At 39.3% G+C, this 20,984-nt stretch overlaps 2 protein-coding genes across 2 annotated transcripts in view; one reads left to right on the forward strand and one right to left on the reverse strand.

The window, feature by feature from the left end:
* PDHX (pyruvate dehydrogenase complex component X) overlaps positions 1-131 on the reverse strand; it is a 51,480-nt gene extending 51,349 nt beyond the window's left edge. Inside the window, exon 1 of the mRNA XM_055715194.1 lies at positions 12-131. The gene's annotated coding sequence lies outside the window, so the exon portion shown is untranslated. The remainder of the gene's footprint in view (positions 1-11) is intronic.
* Positions 37-16,988, forward strand: APIP (APAF1 interacting protein). Its single transcript, XM_055715197.1, has 8 exons — positions 37-169; positions 5,845-5,945; positions 8,948-8,996; positions 10,291-10,408; positions 11,475-11,610; positions 14,187-14,354; positions 14,904-15,023; positions 16,240-16,988. The coding sequence occupies exons 1-7, from the start codon at positions 74-76 to the stop codon at positions 15,001-15,003; spliced, it is 768 nt and encodes a 255-aa protein (XP_055571172.1). The 5' UTR covers positions 37-73; the 3' UTR covers positions 15,004-15,023; positions 16,240-16,988.
* Positions 16,989-20,984: the final 3,996 nt, after the last annotated feature.

Consider the following 20,984-nt stretch of genomic DNA (forward strand, 5'->3'; position numbering starts at 1 on the left):
GCCCTCCCGACCTGGCGCGGCGCCTGGTCTCGCCACCCAGCCCGGCTGCCCGCGGCAGGTCCCGCTCGGGCCGATGCCCCACCGCTGGGGGCAGGCACCCGCGCGGCCCCGCCGAAGGACCCCCGCGCCGCCCGGCGACATGGCGGCCCGCGCCAGCGATGCCGCGCAGGTAACGGGGGCCGCGCGCGGGCGTCGCAGGGGCGGGCGGGGCGCGCGCCCGGTCCTGGGGCAGCGTCCCGTTCCGGCGGCGCGGGGCCGCCATCTGCGCCATGCGGGCCCGGCCCCGCCGCTCCCCGCCGGCCGGAGGGGCTGCCCCAGCGGCGCGGCACGCCACGGCACGGCGATCGGCAGCGGCCCTGCCGGCGTCGCCCCGGGCGCGGGCTGGAGGCACGGTGGCACTGCGGGTTGCGGTTACTGAGGCTGTTCTTGCGACCGTAGCAATTAGCTAGTAACCTTCGTAGTTACTAATTAGCAGAGGGCATAGAGGTGTTCCCAAACTTACTACGCGTCCCAGAACGTGCCAGCTGACAGTCTGGCCGCAATTACAGGACTTGTGGCCTTTTTTTTTTAATATATGGTAACCGGGGAGGCGTTCAGGTTTGGTTTAGGTTTGGGGTTGGGTTTTTTTTTCTGTGTTTGATGGTTGGCGGCTTTCTGTAGTTTGGTGGCCGTTCACCACCATAAGCCCGAGGGTCAGCCAGCAGTGCTGCGCTCCATCACGTGAAGCAAACGTTGCCCTACAGCAGGGGTCCTCAAACTACGACCCCCCAGGGTCCTCAGTCCGGCCCCCGGTATTTACAGAACCCCCCTGCCCGCCGGGGGTTGGGGGGGGAACCAAGCAGCCGCAGATGGCTGCCTGCCACTTCGTCCGTGCGCCGGCCCCCTGCTTAAAAAGTTTGAGGACCCCTGGCCTACAGCATATGGGAGCATCTCCTGGGCAAGGTTTGCAATACCTGCCCAGTTTGTATGTGGAACTGGTCAAGAGGCCAGCCCAAGCCTCGAGAACAATGTGGACCCACAACAGGGAGATGAGAGTCAGCGGCAGGTTAGATAACGTGGTCTGTCGGGAAGGAATGCGCTTAGTCAAAGAAAAGGGGGAGGTGGGTGGGAAGAGGAGCAGATGGAATTGGCTTAGTATGTAAAATGTTGTCACAGAGATGAAAGGGAGGAATGTTGTCTTTAGGTCCGTAACTGTTTGGTATGAGATAACAAGCTTCAGTTTCAGCAAGCAAGGTTTAGGTTAGGCGTTAGGCAAATATTTCTAACCAGGGACAGTTAAACAGGTTGCCTGAGGAGGTTGTGACTCACTGTCATTGAAGGGTTTAAAGATGATGTTAAAGTAGAAGCTTCCAAACCTTGTCAAACTTACCCCAGGCTACCATCTCCATCACTTCACCTTCCCTGTCTCCTGCCTCAGAACCACTGCCGCTGGCTTGCACCCCTGCCTGTTTCTCCCATGCTGCTGCCACTGCCTCCACACACCCGGTTCTGCAAGTCCGATGCCAACTGGAAGCATTTTCCTGTGGCATAACAACCCCCTATAGCAACTGCAACAAGGTGCAAGTGGTCTGTCTGTTCAGAGAGGCTGCATTAGGCAAAGCTTCTGCTTGCTGTGATTCTAAGGACCAGGAGACAATCTTGAGGGGCTCACAGAATCCTGCTTCCCCTTTGCTTGAGTCTTACGGTCTTACTTTAGACCATCAAGGATCACTCGGTCTTCAACTTCAGAGTCACTGTGGTTTCGGGGTGGGCGGAGAGAACAGTGACAACACCGCGTTGTTTCTTAACGTTTCAGCAAAAGTATCGGTACTAAGTAACTACCTGCCTACCAGTTTTGGTACGTGCTACTTATTTTTTTGCTTTTGTTCTCTTTATTCCATGGGTGTTAGCAGAATACCCTCCACCAATGTAGGTTCCTGCTACTAAACAAACATTTCTCTTGGGAAGTTTCTTTCACGGGCCTAAATGACTAAGCTGAGCAGTAGAGCAGCTGATAGCTTGTCATTTTAAAAAAACTATTAAAGCTTCTAATTGTTGTAATAAAAAAATCAAAACATAAAAAAGGCACACCATAAATTATCAGTTTCAGTTGGAGGTCTGTACTTGCTATAAAAACTGACAGTCTGAGGCTATTAAGTAGAGTAGGAACCGTCACCACATTGCTTTCCTCTCTCTTCCTTACCATTATTGCTTTTTTTCACCTAAAACCCCCTCTTTTTTGCATTATAGAATCCTTGTGTGGTACTAAAGGTGTTGTAGAAAATAAACCAAAACAGCAAAAATAATGTCACGATCCTTTAAAAAAGTTGATTTGATCCATTTCTATGCTAAAGAGATTTTAAACAGAAATCTGTCAGCTTATTAACAGTACTTTATGTATACAGGGTAGCGTATATCTGTTTTTCCACATAAAACTTATCACTACACAGCTGCTCAGAGAAACCTCATCATTATTTAATACTTGGCAGTATGACATATCAACAGTATGATTTCATGCAGTCTGTGCTTATTGGTGAGGAAAATACATGATTTCTAAGCAATTTATGAAAGGGAGATACCTATTTCAGGCACTGCTTATTTACTGTAATATCTGGAAACGTCCACATTGTAGTTCACTTTTACACTTTCTGAAAATTATCCCCAAAACTTTTACACATGTGTTCGTTCCACAAGTAGTCTGGGTCCACTTTGATGTCCATGATATTAGATCCCCATTGTTCTGTGGAGTTTTGCATTGGGAGGGTGGGTTCATTTGATTTTGTTTTTTAAATCACATTAGAGACAGTAATTTGAATAAAATAGGAGAAAGCTAATTTTCCTTGAGCAACGACAGTCTTGCAGAATTCAGTAATAATTTTTTGAAAATATTTTACTGTAGGAAATATTCTACATTTTCAATGAATACTTTCTGTTTAGAAAGTTACCAGCAAAAATGTTTTCAAAAGAATAATTTAATGGATTGAAAAAAGTTCATGGAAATTTGTCAAGTTTTCCTTCATACCTAACAACATGTAGAAACTTAGGCTAAGACGGTAACAGCATAGCAGCAAAGAAACTGAATTGTTCATGTTAGCTGTATCAGAAAACTAGTGGGCCAGATCCTGAATTAGAGAGGTAAAGAAAGATAACCAACAGCACCTGTAGTCCACTTCAAAATCAGATTTAAAAGTACTGCTAACTGAGATTTGACAAAGAGTAATCCTGTTGACTTGCCTACTGCTTTCACACATTCACTCCCAGGCTTATTACAGCAAGTACTCTTTTTTAGTTAATGGAAAGAATCATCATTTTTATTATCAGTGATTTTTAAACGTGAAATATAGTAGTATTTTTGTTTAGGTAATTTATGGTTATAACCAGTATCCACTGATCTTGGAAAAATACTGTTAAACTCTGAAGATTGATTTATAATCCTGGAATTCTTCAGAGAAATAGTAAAAATTCCTTGATTATATTTATTTTCATACATTTTTGGTGAAAGTAGCTTCTGAATTTGAACTTTTAAAAATTCTTTTTAATGGTTTAGAGTGTTGAAAAGCACTCATGTTCTCCCATGAGTATGAATTTTGCAGTAAATGTCTAGATTCATCAAACAGGAAAATATGAAACTGTGGTAGTGTTATAATTGAGGGTTTTTAGGGCTGTGTACATTCAATAAATAATAGCATTATAAACCTGGTAAATATAAGGTTATTCCATCAAAGGTAGAAAAGACATAATTTTTATTTGAAATGAAAAATGTTGGTGTAATATATAGGTTACAAATAGACAGTGATGTAATTTTGAGTAAGAGTCAAAAGAGGATACTGTGGGAACAAGTGAATAGATAAAAGTTATGTAAAACCATTAATTCTGTATAAATAAATCAGAACAACAAAACAGGGACCTGTGAGTTGCACATAGTATGTGCTTGGTTTGTATTTGTAAACGTATGACACATGGGTGAATATTTTCAGATTCATAGTACATTTCAGGGTCATTAGTATTTGAGGAATGCTTAATTACTCCAAGCATACTTGATATATATTACTAATTTCAGTGGCAAAAAGCTGGAAAGCAGTGGTTTCATTTTCAGCTTGTGAATGGGGAAGATTTCAGAGCTTTTTCACTGTAAATATAGAGGTTTGCGTATTTGGCCTGGGGTCTTTTGCCTTCGTATGCTCTTGTATGTGGTGGTCTGTTTGTTTCAGGCAGGTAAAGTGAACTGGTAAAGGTTCATGGTGCTTTAAAAATCTTAACTTCTTACGTAAGTTTCTGGGAGTACTGGTTACAGTCTTGTTTCTATCACTTGAATAAACATTTTTAATATATTAAGACACTGTAAATAATAGAAACAAAATCATAGCAGGCAACAATAGCTTCTGAACTGAATCCCAGTTCTTTAAAGCTAATTGCTTCAGAAACAAGTGCCGTTGAAGAATATGGTGCTGCACTATTGAATTCAAGTTCCAAGTACCTGATCAGACTTAACATGTATATGAAAAGAATTATGTGAGAGTTGGCTGCAGTAGAGGGCTACTGTATTTGGTGAGCTAAAGGTTTAGCCTTCCTAAAACTAATCCAGTTTTCTGTTGAAAACAATGCAAGGAGCACACATGTGGTGATTAATTGCTGATTTCTGTCACACACCCATGTAAGAAACAAAACCAGCTGTATTACTGTGGTAATGTAGGTGGAAATCTTACTCTATCCCGGAGAGATAAATACAATCACTGCACTGCTTCTGTACTGTTTAATTCCTTACTTGATGGGTTCAGTTGTGTCAGGATCTTTGTGAAAGCACAAATAATTTTTATTTTTAGGGGTAAATGTGGGAAGACTGGCTTTTTATGCTCTCAGATAAGCTAAAAGAAATACTCAAGATAACATACAGATGCATGAATTCAAGCACACAGTATGAAAAGTAGCATCTCACGGCTTTCTCTGTGTATACTGGTTATATTTCTCATGTAAATGATTCCAGCATCCCGAATTTTTAATTTTCCAATGCAGTACTCACTTATCAAAGACCTGTTAGATGTAGCTTTCTTAGTTTTATATGTTCAGTGCAGAGTAATGTTTAGGATTTCCAATAAATAGTTTTGGCTTGTACTCTAAAGCCATTCGGTTTTAGATTAACTATGAATGAATCTCTGACACTACAGGTAAGCTTTGGTTACTAGATAGATATAGATATATTTATTGATCTAGTAAACAATAGAATATGGAAAAATGTAAGAACTTCTTTTACTTCTGAAAGATTAAAACAATGCAGTTTGCCTTCTGGCTAAACTGCATGTGAGGTAACCTCATGTTGCAAAAATGTAGGAACTTGAAGTTCATCAAACAATTTGCCTGTTTTCTATGGCATTTTTCACTGCTATTTAAAATACGATACAACAGAACTAATAAAATCTATTCTACTGAAATTTTTTAAATCAAGCAAAATAAACCTTCAGAAAACTGATTCAATGGGAAAAATACTAGTTGAGCTTTTAAAAATGGATAATGTTAGATACATTTATTTTTATTTTTTTGTGTCATTAGTCTATGACTTAATCTTGCTGGTGTAATACCTATGGTCCACTGCACTCGAATAAATTTGAGATGAGACCTTTCCTGTGAAGATTAATCAGACGCATTTTATTTGGGAGCTCTATTTGTTCATTTCAAGGTCTGAATGGCCCCTGCAAACTGTAAGGGGCATTGTGCAAACACGCAGTCATTTTGTAACAAGTTCATAAGTATAAATTAGACTGTCATACTGCAGTATGATTATACTACCCCTTTAAACTCAGTTTCAGAATTTAAATTCTTAGTTTTGTGATGCTTCTGATGTTTTTTAATTTATCACTTTATTTTTAGGACAAGTTACATCCAAGAAATCTTATCCCTGAGCTTTGTAGACTCTTTTATGGTTTAGGCTGGGTAACAGGAACTGGTGGAGGAATCAGCTTGAAACATGGGTAAGTAAAGATGGAAGAAGAGAGAGACGGTGGCTGTGTTTAGTAGTCGGTGGGACTGTGTTTAGTAGTCGGTGGGAGTGTTTCAGTTACATGAAAAATGTTTGAAAGTCAAGAGCAAGCAAGAAGATAGAGGGTGAAATGAACAATATGCCAAATTTAACCATATAGAAGGGAGGTGGCTAGTCTGAAGTAGTCATTTTAGTCTCTTCAATGGAAAGAGCCAACTTCAGAGTGTGACGACTTTTTTCTGTCTTTTTCCTATCTTTGTTTAAGGTAGATTAATTGTCTTTAAGGAACAATGCATTCTCCGTTTTTCATTTCATTGGCTATGGAATTCAGAGTGGATTACATCAGGCACATGGCTTTCAGCTGCCTGTGGTTGAACGATGTGAATCCCCCTCTAGTCATTTTGCAGGCAAGACATTTCCTTTAAGAAGAAAATTACTGTTCTACTGGGGTAACTTCTAAGGAGATATTCTTAACAGATACAATTAAAGCAGGACAGGGAACAGCAAAACAACTTTTTGTGCATATCCACTACTAAGGAGCACCTCTTTGCTTTGCTCGGCTCCCCCTGTTCATACTTTCCATTATTTTAACGGAGACAGAGCTCCTCTCAGTGGCCACTGAAAAAAGAGAAGTCCTCATTCTGCAAAAGACCTTGCACAGCGCCTGCAATTCTGTCCCCAGTCACAGGTGCTGTGACCCTTGAAAGTGTCTGTTCTCATTTTTCTGACATACACTTGTATGCAGACGCAAACAGCCATTGCTATTCAAATACATGCCATATATATATGAAGCCTCTAAATGCTAGTACTTGTGCTATTCTAATGGGGCTTTGTGCAGGTCATTTCACTTCCTTTCTTGATTTTGCAAGCAAAGCAGTCGCAATAATAATGAGAGGAATGATAAGAGGGTTGATTCTTGTTTCTAAAGTTCTTTGTCTATGGAAAGATCTTTCTTGCGCTAATTTCTCATCAGTAGCTAAATGTAACCTATTTTCTCCATCATTTCAGTGCATTTCATTTTGGTTGTGCAAGACAATGGCATCAACAGAGAATACACTGACACAGTAGTACAATTTTCCTCAGCAGTTCTATAACTTGGTTGGTCAGACTACACTGAAATACGTATTTGAGTTGATACCAATATTGTATGTGGTCTAGGAATAGTAATCTATGTGGCTGTACTGTTTTATATGTACAGTAACAGTATCTGTTTCAAAATCAATAGCTATCAGGCAGACATCAGACTAGCTTAGAATTGTTATATAGGAAATAGTGAAAGAAAATTAAAATTTGACTGAAATTCTAACAGCTGGTCTTACCAGGTAATCCTACTCAGCAGTACTCACTGTGCAGTTCCTATCTGCTACTCAACAAAAATGCCAATTTGGACATGGGATAGTATATTAAAAATGTATCTAGAATTCTTTGTCAGATGTGCTGTATTTCAAAGACTGTATTTCATAATCAGATTTTCCTTTTGTGATTAATTTCTAAAAAATAAAAAAAAAATGTTTTAAGAAAAAATGCATGTCTTTCATTAGTAACCCAATTATCACTTGGTTTTTCAATATGTTGCACTCTCAATCAACTTGCTTACGTGAAGGAAGTAAGACTAAATTAATGCAGTATTGGCAGTGTTAATTCATGAATGTTAAAACCTACAAATATGATAAAGCCAGGTTTTGATGTGCTTCACAGCCATTTTACTACTATGAAGAATACATCACCTTAAAAGTTGTGGTTTTGGAAGAGTTAGAATCTTAGAATCATATAGGTTGGAAAAGCTCTTAAGGTCATCAAGTCCAACCATGAACCTAACGCTGCCAAGTTCACCACTAAACCATGTCCCTGAGAGCCATGCCTAAACGTCTTGTAAATACCGCCAGGGCTGGTGACCCAACCACTCCCTAGGAAGCCTGCTTCAATGCTTGATAAACCTTTCAGTGAAGAAATTTTTCCTAATACCGAATCTAAACCTCCCCAGTGCAAACTGAGGCTGTTCCATCCTATCACTTGCCACTTCGAAGAGGAGGCCAACACGCATCTCACTACAAACTCCATTCAGGTAGTTGTAGAGAGCAGTAAGGTTTTCCTTCAGCCTCCTTTTCTCCAAACCAAATAACCCCAGTTCCCTCAGCTGTTTTTCATAAAACTTATTCTCTAGACTCTTCACCAGTTTCGTTGCTCTTCTAAGTGCTCTTGTCCAGAAATATATCTGTAACTTGACTAATTATTCACTAGATGTCTCTGTGCTCCTGAATTTAGTATGTTACTGTTGCAACTGAATAGTGGTTACAATTGAGAAAGATAATCTGATAAATTTTTTTTGCTATTATTGAAAATATTTTAGATGTCATCTTAAAATCATTGTAATTTAAATCAGTTTTTTATAGTGTTAGTTCATGTAAACCTTGCAAGAAGCAATGCACTTCTACTTGAATTGCAGGCATTTAATTGCATTGCATTACTGTTATCTTTTCATCAACACAAAGAAATACATAAATGCATTAAAAACTTAAACTACACAGTTATAACAAACCCCCAGAAGTATTTACATTGTAGAATACTATGGATAATTAATACTGTTTATCAGTAGTCTGGGAATTTTTAAGTAATAGTTTTGTCACCTGCTTTGTCATAGATCGATGTCCACTTGCAATTTCTCTTGTTCCACTTTTATTCTGAATTCTGGGGATTTGAGTTGGAATTATTGCAGGGGGAGGCTGTGTGTTTGTAGGAAAATAAGGCTGCACTTCGTACACATGTTTCATATCTCTTTGTCAAGTTGAAAGCGCGGTTTTGTACCACTGCAAGTTACAGATTTCGTATGCCCTTCTATGATTCAGTTCTATTTTGAAAACCACCTACATGTAAATCTATGGAAGGAGCAAGAAAGTCACTAAATTATGAAGGGCTAGATTTGCCATTTCCTTTTCAGTGGATCAAGAGCTCTAAACCTGTTTATCCATTTTCCCTGTCTGTAACTTTTCTTAGGAATGAAATCTACATCGCTCCTTCAGGAGTGCAAAAGGAAAGAATACAGGTATGCTGAACTGTATTTTATGTCAAAGCTCATCTTTAGAAGGATGAAAGTACCTTTGTTTAGAGTTTCATTTTTCCGTATGTAAAGTTAGAAACTTATTATACTATTGACTTCCTTATCGAAACAACTGAAGATTCTGCCCAGTACTCCACTAGCATAGCAAGCCAACGTGTTTCAGTGACCAGTGTAGATTACTCGTGATGATCTCTTTGCTTTAAATTAACACAGACAGCTGTGAGATTCAAACGTTACTAAAGTCCAGCTTTGTCAAGCTTGAATGGCTTTATAACTGTCTGGCTACAGTTTCAAGTTACTGTGGCACATAGGTAATTAACATTAACACCTCGTCTCTATTTTCATTTTAGTGATTACAAGTCTTTCTCTTGATATTCTCAGTAAATAGATGGGCTTTCCCCATGAAAAGGTGACTGTGCCTGTCTGTCTCCTTTCCAAAAAAACCCCAAAATATAAGTGGAGGGGAGAATGGTAAATGGTAACTATTTTATGACACCAGGAACTTCCCCAGAGTAGAGTAATATGTGGAAAGGCTTTGTTGTTTTATATATATGAGGGTAAATACAATGAGAAGTGAACAGAATCTCTTCACTGATAGAAACTTGGGGTTTCACAGCAGTGCTTGCTGAGGATGTTAGCAAGTAAAGCAGGCAAAGGCATAACATGGCAAGACTGTGATGGTCTGTTTTTTGCTAGCAGTAGTAGTGGATTGAGCACAGTGAGTAAGGAAATCTCTTGCAACTGTATTTCCTGCTGATTTTTAAAATAACATTTGAAGAAGAACGTTTTATTGCTGCTCTGAACAATTCTTTGTACTGTTATGAGTAGCTGATTGATGCAAAGGTACCAATCATGTAAAGCTACTAAAAGCAAGGTTTAAAAAAATAGTTCTACAAGTTGAATATATTATGTGTAGGTTTAATTTATGTCCATTATTGATTCTTTAAAGGGGGGGAAGGAAAAGTACATCTACATTTCTTTTGAATCAGTTACTATTTTTCCTTTTGATCTGTTGTCTGTTGTTTAGATACAGGCTGCCTCCTCTCCAAGAAAAACTTAGTTTTACAAATATCTGCTTGGCAGCAGTCTGAATGAAAAAAGTACCTGATATTAATTCACATTACACAATGTCAGTAAATAGTATTAGAAGCTAGAATAAATGTGGTGCGTTACAGCACTTCCACGAAGTTAAAATTATGGTGTATGTATTTGCCTCCCTAGAAGGAAAACAAAACTGTTCAGGTCATCACAGGTCAAAATAATTCCTTCTTTGTTACAGCCAGAAGATATGTTTGTTTGTGACATGAACGAACGGGACATCAGTGGTCCTCCACCACACAAGAAACTGAAGAAAAGCCAGTGCACGCCTCTTTTTATGAATGCCTACACTATGAGAGGTGTGTAGCAAATGGGTTTAGTTCTGTGATGACTAGAACACTGAATACATACATCCACAGAATTAATAATCAATACCATATTCGTTAGACATGGAAGTTACAGTGAAATAAACATGAAACTATATAAAATAAATTATTTGTAAAAGAGTATGAACAGTTGAAGGTAATTCATGGTAACATCCTGTGTGTGTGTCATTTACATTTTAATCTTCTCAGGTAGTTATACCTGTGGCCATCCTTTTGGCAGTAATTTTTAGTGCTGTGTATTAGTAGGTTGTGGGAGGAGGTGGGGGGTTTACAGCAGGTTGGTCCCAGTAATTTTGCCTATTCAGCAACTGGTTTAGATCCCTTTGCAACCATTGGCTGTGATTAAAGGTTCTAAATTACAGGTAGGTGAAAAAAGTATGAATTTTTTCTTTTGCAGGTGGACAGTAAAGAGAGCTCTTGCTGTTGTGTAAGATTTACATCTGTTACTTTAGAAATGATTTAGGGAGTTTATTCTGATCTTCCTGCACAAGAAGCATACATGTGTACCCGAGGAAAACTCATTTCATATCTTTGGCAACTCTGCAACTTTAAAAGTAAATTATAATTATTATCTACCTATCTTTCCATGATAACACAAAAAGATAACAAATATTTTTTTCAGAGAATCAGTGGATAATCGAAGAAGAGTATTAGCTTAAAAAGAAAGTAAAAGTCTTTAAACTTTCATCTCACAAATAAATTTTTGAATTAATGAGAGTGTTTCAGTCATTGCAGTATGTAAAGAAATGTACCAGTAGTGTTTCTCCTTCAATTTTTGCAAGTAGTTTATCTCCTGGAATTTGTCACTAACTGTGGGTTAACGCTGGTGTCCTAAGACAATCTATAATTATCCTTTAAGGATGAGGAATTATGTCATACCTTTATTTAGGTTGCTGGTTTTTTTCCTGTAATAAAGTAGATGACCATTTGCTAAGATGTCTAGCCAAAGGAAATTAATCAAGTAGGTGAATAAGATTCTCTTAATAAACACATTTTAAAATTCTGAAAAAAAAAAAAATTCTCCTTTTTCTGTTCTTAGGGGCAGGTGCAGTGATCCATACTCATTCCAAGGCTGCTGTTATGGCTACCCTTCTTTACCCAGGGAGTGAGTTCAGTATTACCCATCAGGAGATGATAAAAGGAATCCAGAAGTGTACTTCAGGAGGCTATTACCGGTACTTCTCTATGTTTAAGAAAAGAGGCACGCTATCTGATCATTTGTTTTCGGCAATATAAATAGATGGCAAGTCATTTGAGTTATGTACATCAAAGTGTGTAATATAAAGTATTAGGAAAAAGAAGTAAAAAGACTTCTACATTAAATCAGTCATTGGCTTTCCATTAAAAGCCTGCAAGCCTATGGAAGAGGTCTGAGATAAAGTCTTGCAGTGTCAGGGCTACTGTGGTCTGTTGAGCTACAGAATCAAGCCAAATAGAGAGTTATATCCTGACAAATATCTCAAGAACAGATAATGTTAACACATCTATAGAATGTTAAACTGAAACTGAAACCAGCCAACATTAGGTTGGATTGAAAATGTGCAAACTACATTTGGGTGGACTTCACATACCACTACATGTGCTAGTTTAGGGCATGTTAAAAGAGTACAGGATTTCAGATTTTACTTGACAGACTTTGAAAGAAAACTCAGAATAAACAGCTCATTAAAGATAATGTTATTACTTTTCAAGGATGAGCTCTGAGGTAAGTGCTGAGTTATTCCAAATTATGTGTGATGGCTTGTTTTGAGGACTCCACCCACAGTGTGTTGAATTGGGATCCGCAAAAAGCATTTATATAATATGTGACAATTAGATGAAAAATTGAAATGCTAAATTCTTTCCACTTTTTTGATGTTAACTTCTGTAACTAATTATTGCCCTTTGCAAGGGAGCAAGCCATGTGTCTGGCATGTGATTTTACACCTGGCCATATTTTATGCAGTTTTGGCTGACTTGCCAGCTTTACTCTCTGGCCAGCATGAGCATTTGTATTTTTAATGTGGCAAGATGCCCCTTATATTGAAATGTGTAACAACGCTGACTTTAAAAAAGTCCAAAACTATTTTCTTGTTGGATATACGTTTTGAATTCTCAAACATTCCCAAATGTTAGTCAGGAGACATTATATTTATTGGGTTCCATATCTCTGAATTGTCCCATTTCATCCTGTTAATTTACCAGAAAAACTAAAGAAGTCAAAGCTCCAGATTACATGGCTCCTAAGTACATACTCATCCATACTAGACTGATTCCACTGTCTTGCCTCACACAAGGCTCCCCATTGATAAGAAGGAATTTGATAGTACGGAATGGGAACTTTCAAAAAAGGGATCAATGATATATTGTTTCTAATTTCAGAAACCTTTTCTGGAAGCTATCCAGGAAAGTGCTACAGACAGAATAATCAGAAGTATTTGTTGACCTAAATGTCATACCAGTGATGCCAGAATACTTTTACATTTGACGTCAGTAGAGAGAACTAGATCTGTAGTAAATAGCTTTGAAAGTCTCAGATTGTCCTGAGATTTTATATGACGGTTTGGCTAAATGTAGGCAGCTTATATTTCAATAAAACTAAAGAAATATCAAGTAATAACTCATTCATAATCTTCTTTGAGTATTATAGGTATTAGTTCTTGATAAAAAGCTTATGGTTATGATTAGAAATCAGTTATGATATTTATACCTGCTTCCAAACTCTCATCCAAGTAGAAAGCAGAACCTAGGAAACCAATGCCTTAGCTCATTTGGCCTCACTAATAGCCCACTCTAAATCTAATTTTAATGATCAGAATGTGTAAGATTCAAAGTAAACCTACAAAAAACACTTAAGTTTCTTCATCACTATTTTCATACTACTTCCTTGGGAAAGCATCAGCATTGAAAACTGTAAGGGATGAGACTTTAATTTTCTGATTTGAAATACAAGATGTATTATTTTTACTATTGCTTTCTCTCTGTGTTTTATAAAAGTACAACTAGGATCCACTCATGAAATATCTGTGATCTCAATGATAAATCTGAACCTGAACTGGGGACTTATTAAAATTAAACAAGTTTCTGCCAGTGTTAATTAACTTTCAAACAATGCCAAATATCCCAGTCCTCCTTCAGAAGAAACTCTTAGGCAAGTTCCACTGAGTAACATGCATCATCTTGTCTTTGGAACTGGGGTTCTCAGGCTCTCTTAAGATCACATATAGCCCACCAATGACTCCATCAGAGTATTTATTTTTCATGTGTTGACTCTACTTTCTATTTATATGCCTTAGCAGGACAATCTTATTTCCAGGGGCTTTTTGGACTACCTAAATTATTTTTTTCTGCTCTGCAGCAAACAGCTTCATTTCCTTCTTCATGATGTGATTCTTTTAAATAATTTAGTCTGAGATAAAGCTTGTAAGTGATGCCAATACAGGATAAAGAGTCTGAGAAAGTTGTAAAGAGACCCAACTACAAAGTGATATGTGAACAAACAGCTACACCTAATACATTAAAGTATTACTTTCTTTTTGTGCCTCAAGTGTAGCTCAGGTATTGCCAGCATAGTGTACGTTTGGGAGTGAGAGATGTTCCTGAGAGTTCTTATGTTACAGCATGACTCACAAGAGAAGAGCATAAAATCACTAGTGTTGAGAATTTGTTAACACCTTCACATGGTCAAAGCAGAATCTCTTTCTTAGGGAAAAGCTTCATACATCCAAACACAGCATTTTTTTAAATACATGAACATTCATTTTTGTTTTAGATATGATGATACGCTAGTGGTTCCCATTATTGAGAATACACCAGAAGAGAAGGATCTCAAGGAAAGAATGGCACGTGCTCTGGAAAAATATCCAGACTCTTGTGCTGTATTGGTTAGACGTCATGGAGTTTACGTATGGGGAGAAACATGGGAAAAAGCCAAAACAATGTGAGTACAACGTAGGAATATGATATCTTTTGCCATTATACCTCAAAATCTTAATGACCTTAATGTCTTGTGTATTTCCAACCCATGGACAATAATTCAGAACATTAAGTTCTGGCCTCACTGAATGTATAGAGAGCTTTTGGAAATGCATTCATCCAAGATTCCACTGCTTGGTTTTGCTTTTGTATCAATGCTGGCTGATACAGTTGCCAATATTTTCCTTTCATAGGGACAAGTCCCTCCTCATGAAACCTGCAGGCAATCTCTGCTTTTATATGACACCTGCCAATACCGTTTGTATAGTCTTCCCTAGACCCATTTTTGGAATTTACATCTTCATGTGCTGATGGGAATGCAGGAAATCAGGATCATACAACAAAAATGCTCGGCATTTTCCATGCTGCAAGAACAGAAATAAATTACAATAGAGCTGTCCAGTCAGATTGTCGCATTGGTGATGTAGAGCTCAAGGAAGAAAACTATTCTCATAAAACATGGCAAGACTTGAGCCTTACTTTACATTTCACTGTTTTTTCCTTTTGATTTTAGGTGTGAATGTTATGATTACTTGTTTGACATCGCAGTGCAGATGAAGCTGCATGGGCTGGATCCTTCAAAACATCCAGCAGGAGAAAACGGGATCTTGTAAATGAGAACATATATATTCAGGTGTGAGTTTATCTGTAAAGATGATCTGTTTGGAGGGAGAGGCTACAGATGACACCATCACTTCAGTCCGCTTTCCCACCTGGGGAAACTTCAGTATTGCACATCTCCCCCAGTCTGCTCCATTACCACTGCAGTTGCATCTACGCCTGAAATAATGCTGCTTTACCACACAATGGAACAAAAAGATATGTGTTCATAGTGAAGTATGTCCTGTGCATATTTTAGCACTATGTACAGCATGGGGTGCAGTTGCTTTTTAAAACAAAATTGTATCAAGTATTACCAGAAAAAGCCAATGGAAAAAAAAGACCCCAGCCTAGTAAGCTAATCTGTACAGAGGTGCCTGAACACCCAGTTTGTTCTTGCAAGATCAGGTTTGAATTCAATCTGTCTTAGTAGTATTACTTACATGGTGGGTTGGCTGGGGTTTTTCCTTCTGCAGAAATGGCTGATTGCAATTTGATTCATTGATCAGTGTCACCTGTTTACCTCATACAGCAATTTATTAAAATGTTTTGTTTTCTAATGTAGAAATGATCAACGTTTTGAAGGTTTTCATAACAAGTATTTTAAAGTAAAAGCACATAGATAATATGATCATGCAGTACTTTACATGAAGGATCCCTGAAACAATTGTCATGTAAGCAATACACAGCTCAGTATGGCAAAACACAGGGGTAGAGTAACGTTTCAGAGTCTGGGACACTTCTTCCTGAAAATCTAAGCAAGATACCAGTAGTAGTCAGATTACATAGGAGTTGCTAGGCCAAAGTGGTGGTCTAATTAAACAGGGTAGGCTAAATTAGGGCACAGTTAGCCCATGAAATAATCCTCTCCACCCACCACATTTGCATCAGAAGAGATGAGAAAAGGCTGCTCAGGCAGCATGAGCCCAGAACAGACAAGTACTTGGATCTTTAGCCTTTATGGCCACACTAGAGGAGGAAGCAGTGGGACAGGAGGCTTGCTGTCAAGGGAGTCTCTGCATGAACGGGTATTTGGAGTGCTGCCACTACATACAGTGATGAAGACACGCTGGCTACCTCACCTACACAGAGCTACCTCATGGCCTATGAGAACCATTCTAAAATTGCTCCTCAGCCCCTGAAACTGAATAGGTTGGGCTAATGTAGTGGCATTAATATTCCTTTGCCTATTTCTTATGACTAAATACCTAGTTTTATAAAATTTTCACTTCTATCTTGTTTCTCTACAGATTTCTTACATGATGATGGGAGTTCCAATTCCACCTCATGCTGTTAAAACCAGAAGGGGGTGCTGTTATACTCAGCTGATGGACAGATGTTAGCAATCAGGTTTGACTGTTAAAAAGAAAATCCAAGAAGAAGAGGACAGTTAAACAAAAAAGCTGAGTAATCATTTCTATTTATGAATCCTGTCAAATGCTGCAGTAGGAGAAATGAAAATTCAGATGCAAAAAAAGATCTGTGAAAAAAGCTGTGGAGAACTAATGTGACATTTTGTTTGCGTGCTTTAAAAATGCAGATTTCAACAACCTGCATTATTTTGATCCTACTCTATTGCTACATCATTTACTTTGTTCTAGGTCTCCATTTCTGAAAGGTATAGTAGCCTTTATTCTTGGGGAAAAAATGTGAGGACGACCCCTTAATTAGAAGTTAGGTAGAAAGTTTAAAGCATTGCTTGAACTGTTAATTCATTCACGCCATGTTAATAGATGTTGGGTTTTTTCAGTTAAGCCTGTAGCATATGTGTTTTTAAATTCTCTTAATTGTTATTATAATGAGTAGGAAACATAATTTTATAGCATGCCTTTGGAAGTTGTTACTGAGAGACTGCTCTGCGTCTTGTCTGTTTTTTATCTCTTTAAATTCATTCACTTTCAATAAGATTTTGTTACAACTTTACAACAGCTTATGACCTGTGATTAGCCAGCCTATGATAGATTTAATCAAACTGCTCATTAAAATATAATATTGCATATTTATGTATCTTAGTGTCCTCTTTTGGAATCTCCTGGAATGGCCCCACAGCGGCATCAGTCTAAGCCTTGATTGACCAACTTCCTGATTGAGTATTGAGGCTCTAGTCCCAGGGGTGAATTGAGACTGGGTAAGCGCCAGTTGACCTTGTTTTCTGCTAGGGGCCATGCATTCCCACCACTTCCCCTTGCATCATCCCTGGCACTTTTATGAACTTCCCTGAAGTGAATTCCCCAGTGGTGTTCCCCAGGGCTCCCTGCTGGGGCCAGTCCTGTTTAATATCTTTTATCAACAATGGGGACGAGGGAGTTGTGTGCACCCTCGGTAAATTTGCAGATGACAGCGAGTTGGGAGGGAGTGTTGACCTGCTGGAGGGCAGGCAGGCTCTGCAGGGGCATCCGGGCAGGCTGGACCCGTGGGCCGAGGCCGGTTGTACCAGGTTCAACAAGGCTCAGTGCCGGGTCCCGCACGTGGGTCACAGCAGCCCCACACAGCGCTACGGGCTGGGGGCAGAGCGGCTGGAAAGTGCCTGGGGGAAAAGGGCCTGGGGGTGCTGGCTGACGGCCGGCTGAACGTGGGCCAGCAGTGTGCCCAGGTGGCCAAGAACCCAACAGCATCCTGGCTTGTGTCCAAAGCAGCGTGGCCAGCAGGGCAAGGGGAGTGATTGTCCCCCTGTACTGGGCACTGGTGGGGCTGCACCTTGAACGCTGTGTTGAGTTTTGGGCCCCTCACGGCAAGAGGGACATTGAGGTGCTGGAGCGTGTCCAGAGAAGGGCAACGGAGCTGGTGAAGGGTCTGGAGCACAAGTCTTGTGAAGAGTGGCTGAGGGAACTGGGGTTGTTTAGCCTGGAGAAGAGGAGACTCGGGGGAGACATTATCACTGTCTGCAGCTCCCTGACAGGAGGCTGTAGGCAGGTGTGGGCAGGTCTCTTCTCCCAGGTAACAAGGGACAGGGCAAGAGGAAATGGCCTCAAGCTTGGCTGGGGGAGGTTTAGTTTGTGTAATAGGAAAAAATTCTTCACTGAAAGGGTGCTGAAGATTGGAACAGGCTGCCCAGGGAAGTGGTGGAATCACCATCCCTGGAGGGTTTAAAAAATGTATAATGCATTTGGCAACATGGTTTAGCGATGGTCTTGGGAGTCAGGGTTAATGGTTGGACTTGATGATTTCAAAGGTCTTTTCCACCTAAAAGATTCTATGATTTGAATTAACTCTTCAACCCAAGAGAAAACTACTGCAGGAGTGGGGTAAAGAAAACCATTACATTGCTTCCTGTTAAGCCACTGGTAAAACATTGAATCAACTCAGAGATGGGTCCAAACAGAACCAGAACTGGGGCAAAAGAGGAGATGGCTGAGGCCAGAGATGGCAGACGCTTCCCCCATTTCACAGGGATGAGTATTCAGACTTATTCAGCTACTTGTGGACAGGGCTTTGCTGTGGGTGTTCTGAATAATTCGGAAAGAACTGGAATTGTGGAAAGTATTCCGCTAAACAAAGAAGGCAGGAAGAAACTTACTTTTCACCCATTACTGAGCATTGAATTTTCTTTAGTTATGTATGTCAGACTACAGATTATAGAACTACATGCCATTGGTCTCTTTAGTTCCTGAAAATTGTGTTGTACTGAACTTGCACAAAAAACATCCTACTTTGGCTTGGTAGGTATTTGTGTCCCCACATAACAGTCTGTCACTGGGCTTCAACAAAACTCCTTTGCAGTTAAGCCATCATGGTATAAGCGAAGTGTATGCTGACCTGATCCAACCTGCTGGGTATCAGCTGTTTCTAAGCAGTAAGATGTGGTCACCTGTGCCAGGACAGTCTGGTGTAGGCCACTAGAGTTGTTGCTGCTATGCTGCCACTTTGTCAGCAGCCAGATCCCCCTTATCTCCACATGTAGCAGTTATAGCCTGTCTTTCTATGCTGTACAAGAGAGCATGTTCAGCATCTGATGCTACCAACCCAACAGCAGCTGTCAAAAATGATGTCAAGACCTCAACTGATGAAGTAACTACTCCACAGGAATCATTCATTATAGAAAGATCTGCTGTCACAAACTTGCTGAGTACTCATCTACCAGGGTAACATACCCTCACCGCTCTGGAATGCTTCACATTTTCTCAACAGGAAATACCTAAGCTTTGCTCTCAAATTTTCCTGTCCCTGTCAGTGAAATATCAGCTGAAGAGTTGTTAAAGATGTAGCCGTGTAGTTCAGATAGGCTTCTTTTTTCCCCCCGATGACTGGACTGCAAGACTCACCAATGTTAATTACGGTGAATTTAACAGAATCTTTGCCGTTCTATTCTTACATTAAAGGAATAACCGTGTTTAGTTCTTTTCTGGATCTCCTTATGCATTTGAGGAACACAAGAATAGCATTGGCCATTTTCTGATTTATGCCATTGACTTCATTTCTGAGCTCCCATCAGAAATGCTTGTGCTACCTGATTCTTAGAATACATAAAGAGTAGTGCTATGCTGACGGACTGGCAGGTTTCTTTAAGATCAGCATCTTGTGACCACTAGGCATCTTTCTCCTTCTCTACTGTATGTAGTGTTGTACCAGTAACCTTTAAAACTTAGGGGGAGGGTGACCTTGATTATTGTGAAAGTTACTGCAGGTTGTTGACTGTATGTTTGTTGATAAATTTTTTCATTATTAGGCATTCATTTGTCAGTGGCAAATGTTTTGCAGTGACTCCACATCTATGTGGATTGCAGTAAGAATTTCAGTGAAAAATGGGTTTTAGATCAAAGAGTGACTTTAGACAGGCTGCATACTCCCCTACTCCACTTAAGCACAATACACATCCCTAAGTATTCTCAAGACTTCAGAGGTACAACCGACATGAAGGGAAAGCAGACTGTATTCCCTTAGCTTTTTTCCCTATGGGCATGCTCATGAAAATACTTCTTTATGTGACAATCCACTTAGTCTTGAAATCTAGTTACTGTCTATATTGATTGTGACCTTTAATTCGTTATTTAAACTGCTAGATTTCTGCAAAAAGCAAATTCCTGTGGTATTCTGATGATGCTTTCAGAATAGGTCATAATTGTATCATTCCCTAACACTGATGTTTTGTAAGGATAAAGATGTTTTTACACTTGGTGTTGTTTTGTTCTGCATGTATAATGACAAACTACAAAAGAACACACACAAGGAAAGGTATTTTATGCCAAATATATTTCTCTGGGGTCATGTTCATTACAAATACTCACTCCCTCATCCAGCTACAATTTGCCACTCTGCTGCCTTTCTAAAATCTGTGTGTAATATCAAATTTCTGTGGTAGCAGTTAAGTTCTTTCATATAGGATTCTGAGATGCTCAGAGTCCCGTTCAGTGGCCTGGAAATGAGCTAAATACACTCCTCGCACATCTGTTTGTGTGTGAACTCTGAGCAAAGAAATCAATGACTTCACAGCTTTGGCGGCTTCATAAACCTGTGAAATGATTACTGTTTCCTGAAGTGTTCAGAAAGCTCTTACAGTTCAGCTCTGATTACATAGACCAAAAATATTGGAATTTCCCATACGATTTAAAGCTTCTAAACTCCCATAATTTTTAAGTCTAGATCATTTTCTGAATTGTAGGCTAATAAGCCTACTAGATATTTTTATACATTTACAGCAGACTTGATCTCCATCGAAGCAAATTATCTTGGTTTAGTATCACCAGATAGATAGGTTTATGTAAAAATGACATAATCCCCATTTCAAGTGGGTCATCCAAAAAACTAAATAAGTTCCAACATTTCCCAATAAAATTAATTTCCTAGCCAACATCTTATTTGCTTTCCAAGAAGGAAATAAATTTGCAGAATACAGCATCTTGAAATATTAAGAGATAGAGCTCTAACTTAAAGTAAGCAGTTATGATGCCAGTATAGGTCCTCTAGCAAATGCCGTAATTCCTGAACAACTGGCATCCTATTTCCTGTAACCCTGAAATCATAATTTAAAAATTAACATCTCAAAAGGCCCACTGAC

This window comes from Falco cherrug, chromosome 7 (assembly GCF_023634085.1).
Source record: "Falco cherrug isolate bFalChe1 chromosome 7, bFalChe1.pri, whole genome shotgun sequence".
In the NCBI taxonomy this organism is placed as follows: domain Eukaryota; kingdom Metazoa; phylum Chordata; class Aves; order Falconiformes; family Falconidae; genus Falco; species Falco cherrug.

What these genes read in the sequence shown, in the direction of transcription:
- APIP (XM_055715197.1), top strand. Translation starts at nt 74, where the DNA reads ATGCCCCACCGCTGGGGGCAGGCACCCGCGCGGCCCCGCCGAAGGACC. An exon ending in GCGCCAGCGATGCCGCGCAG is followed by an intron (nt 170 to 5,844) that starts GTAACGGGGGCC and finishes CTTTATTTTTAG; the next exon opens with GACAAGTTACATCCAAGAAA. An exon ending in GAATGCCTACACTATGAGAG is followed by an intron (nt 10,409 to 11,474) that starts GTGTGTAGCAAA and finishes TTCTGTTCTTAG; the next exon opens with GGGCAGGTGCAGTGATCCAT.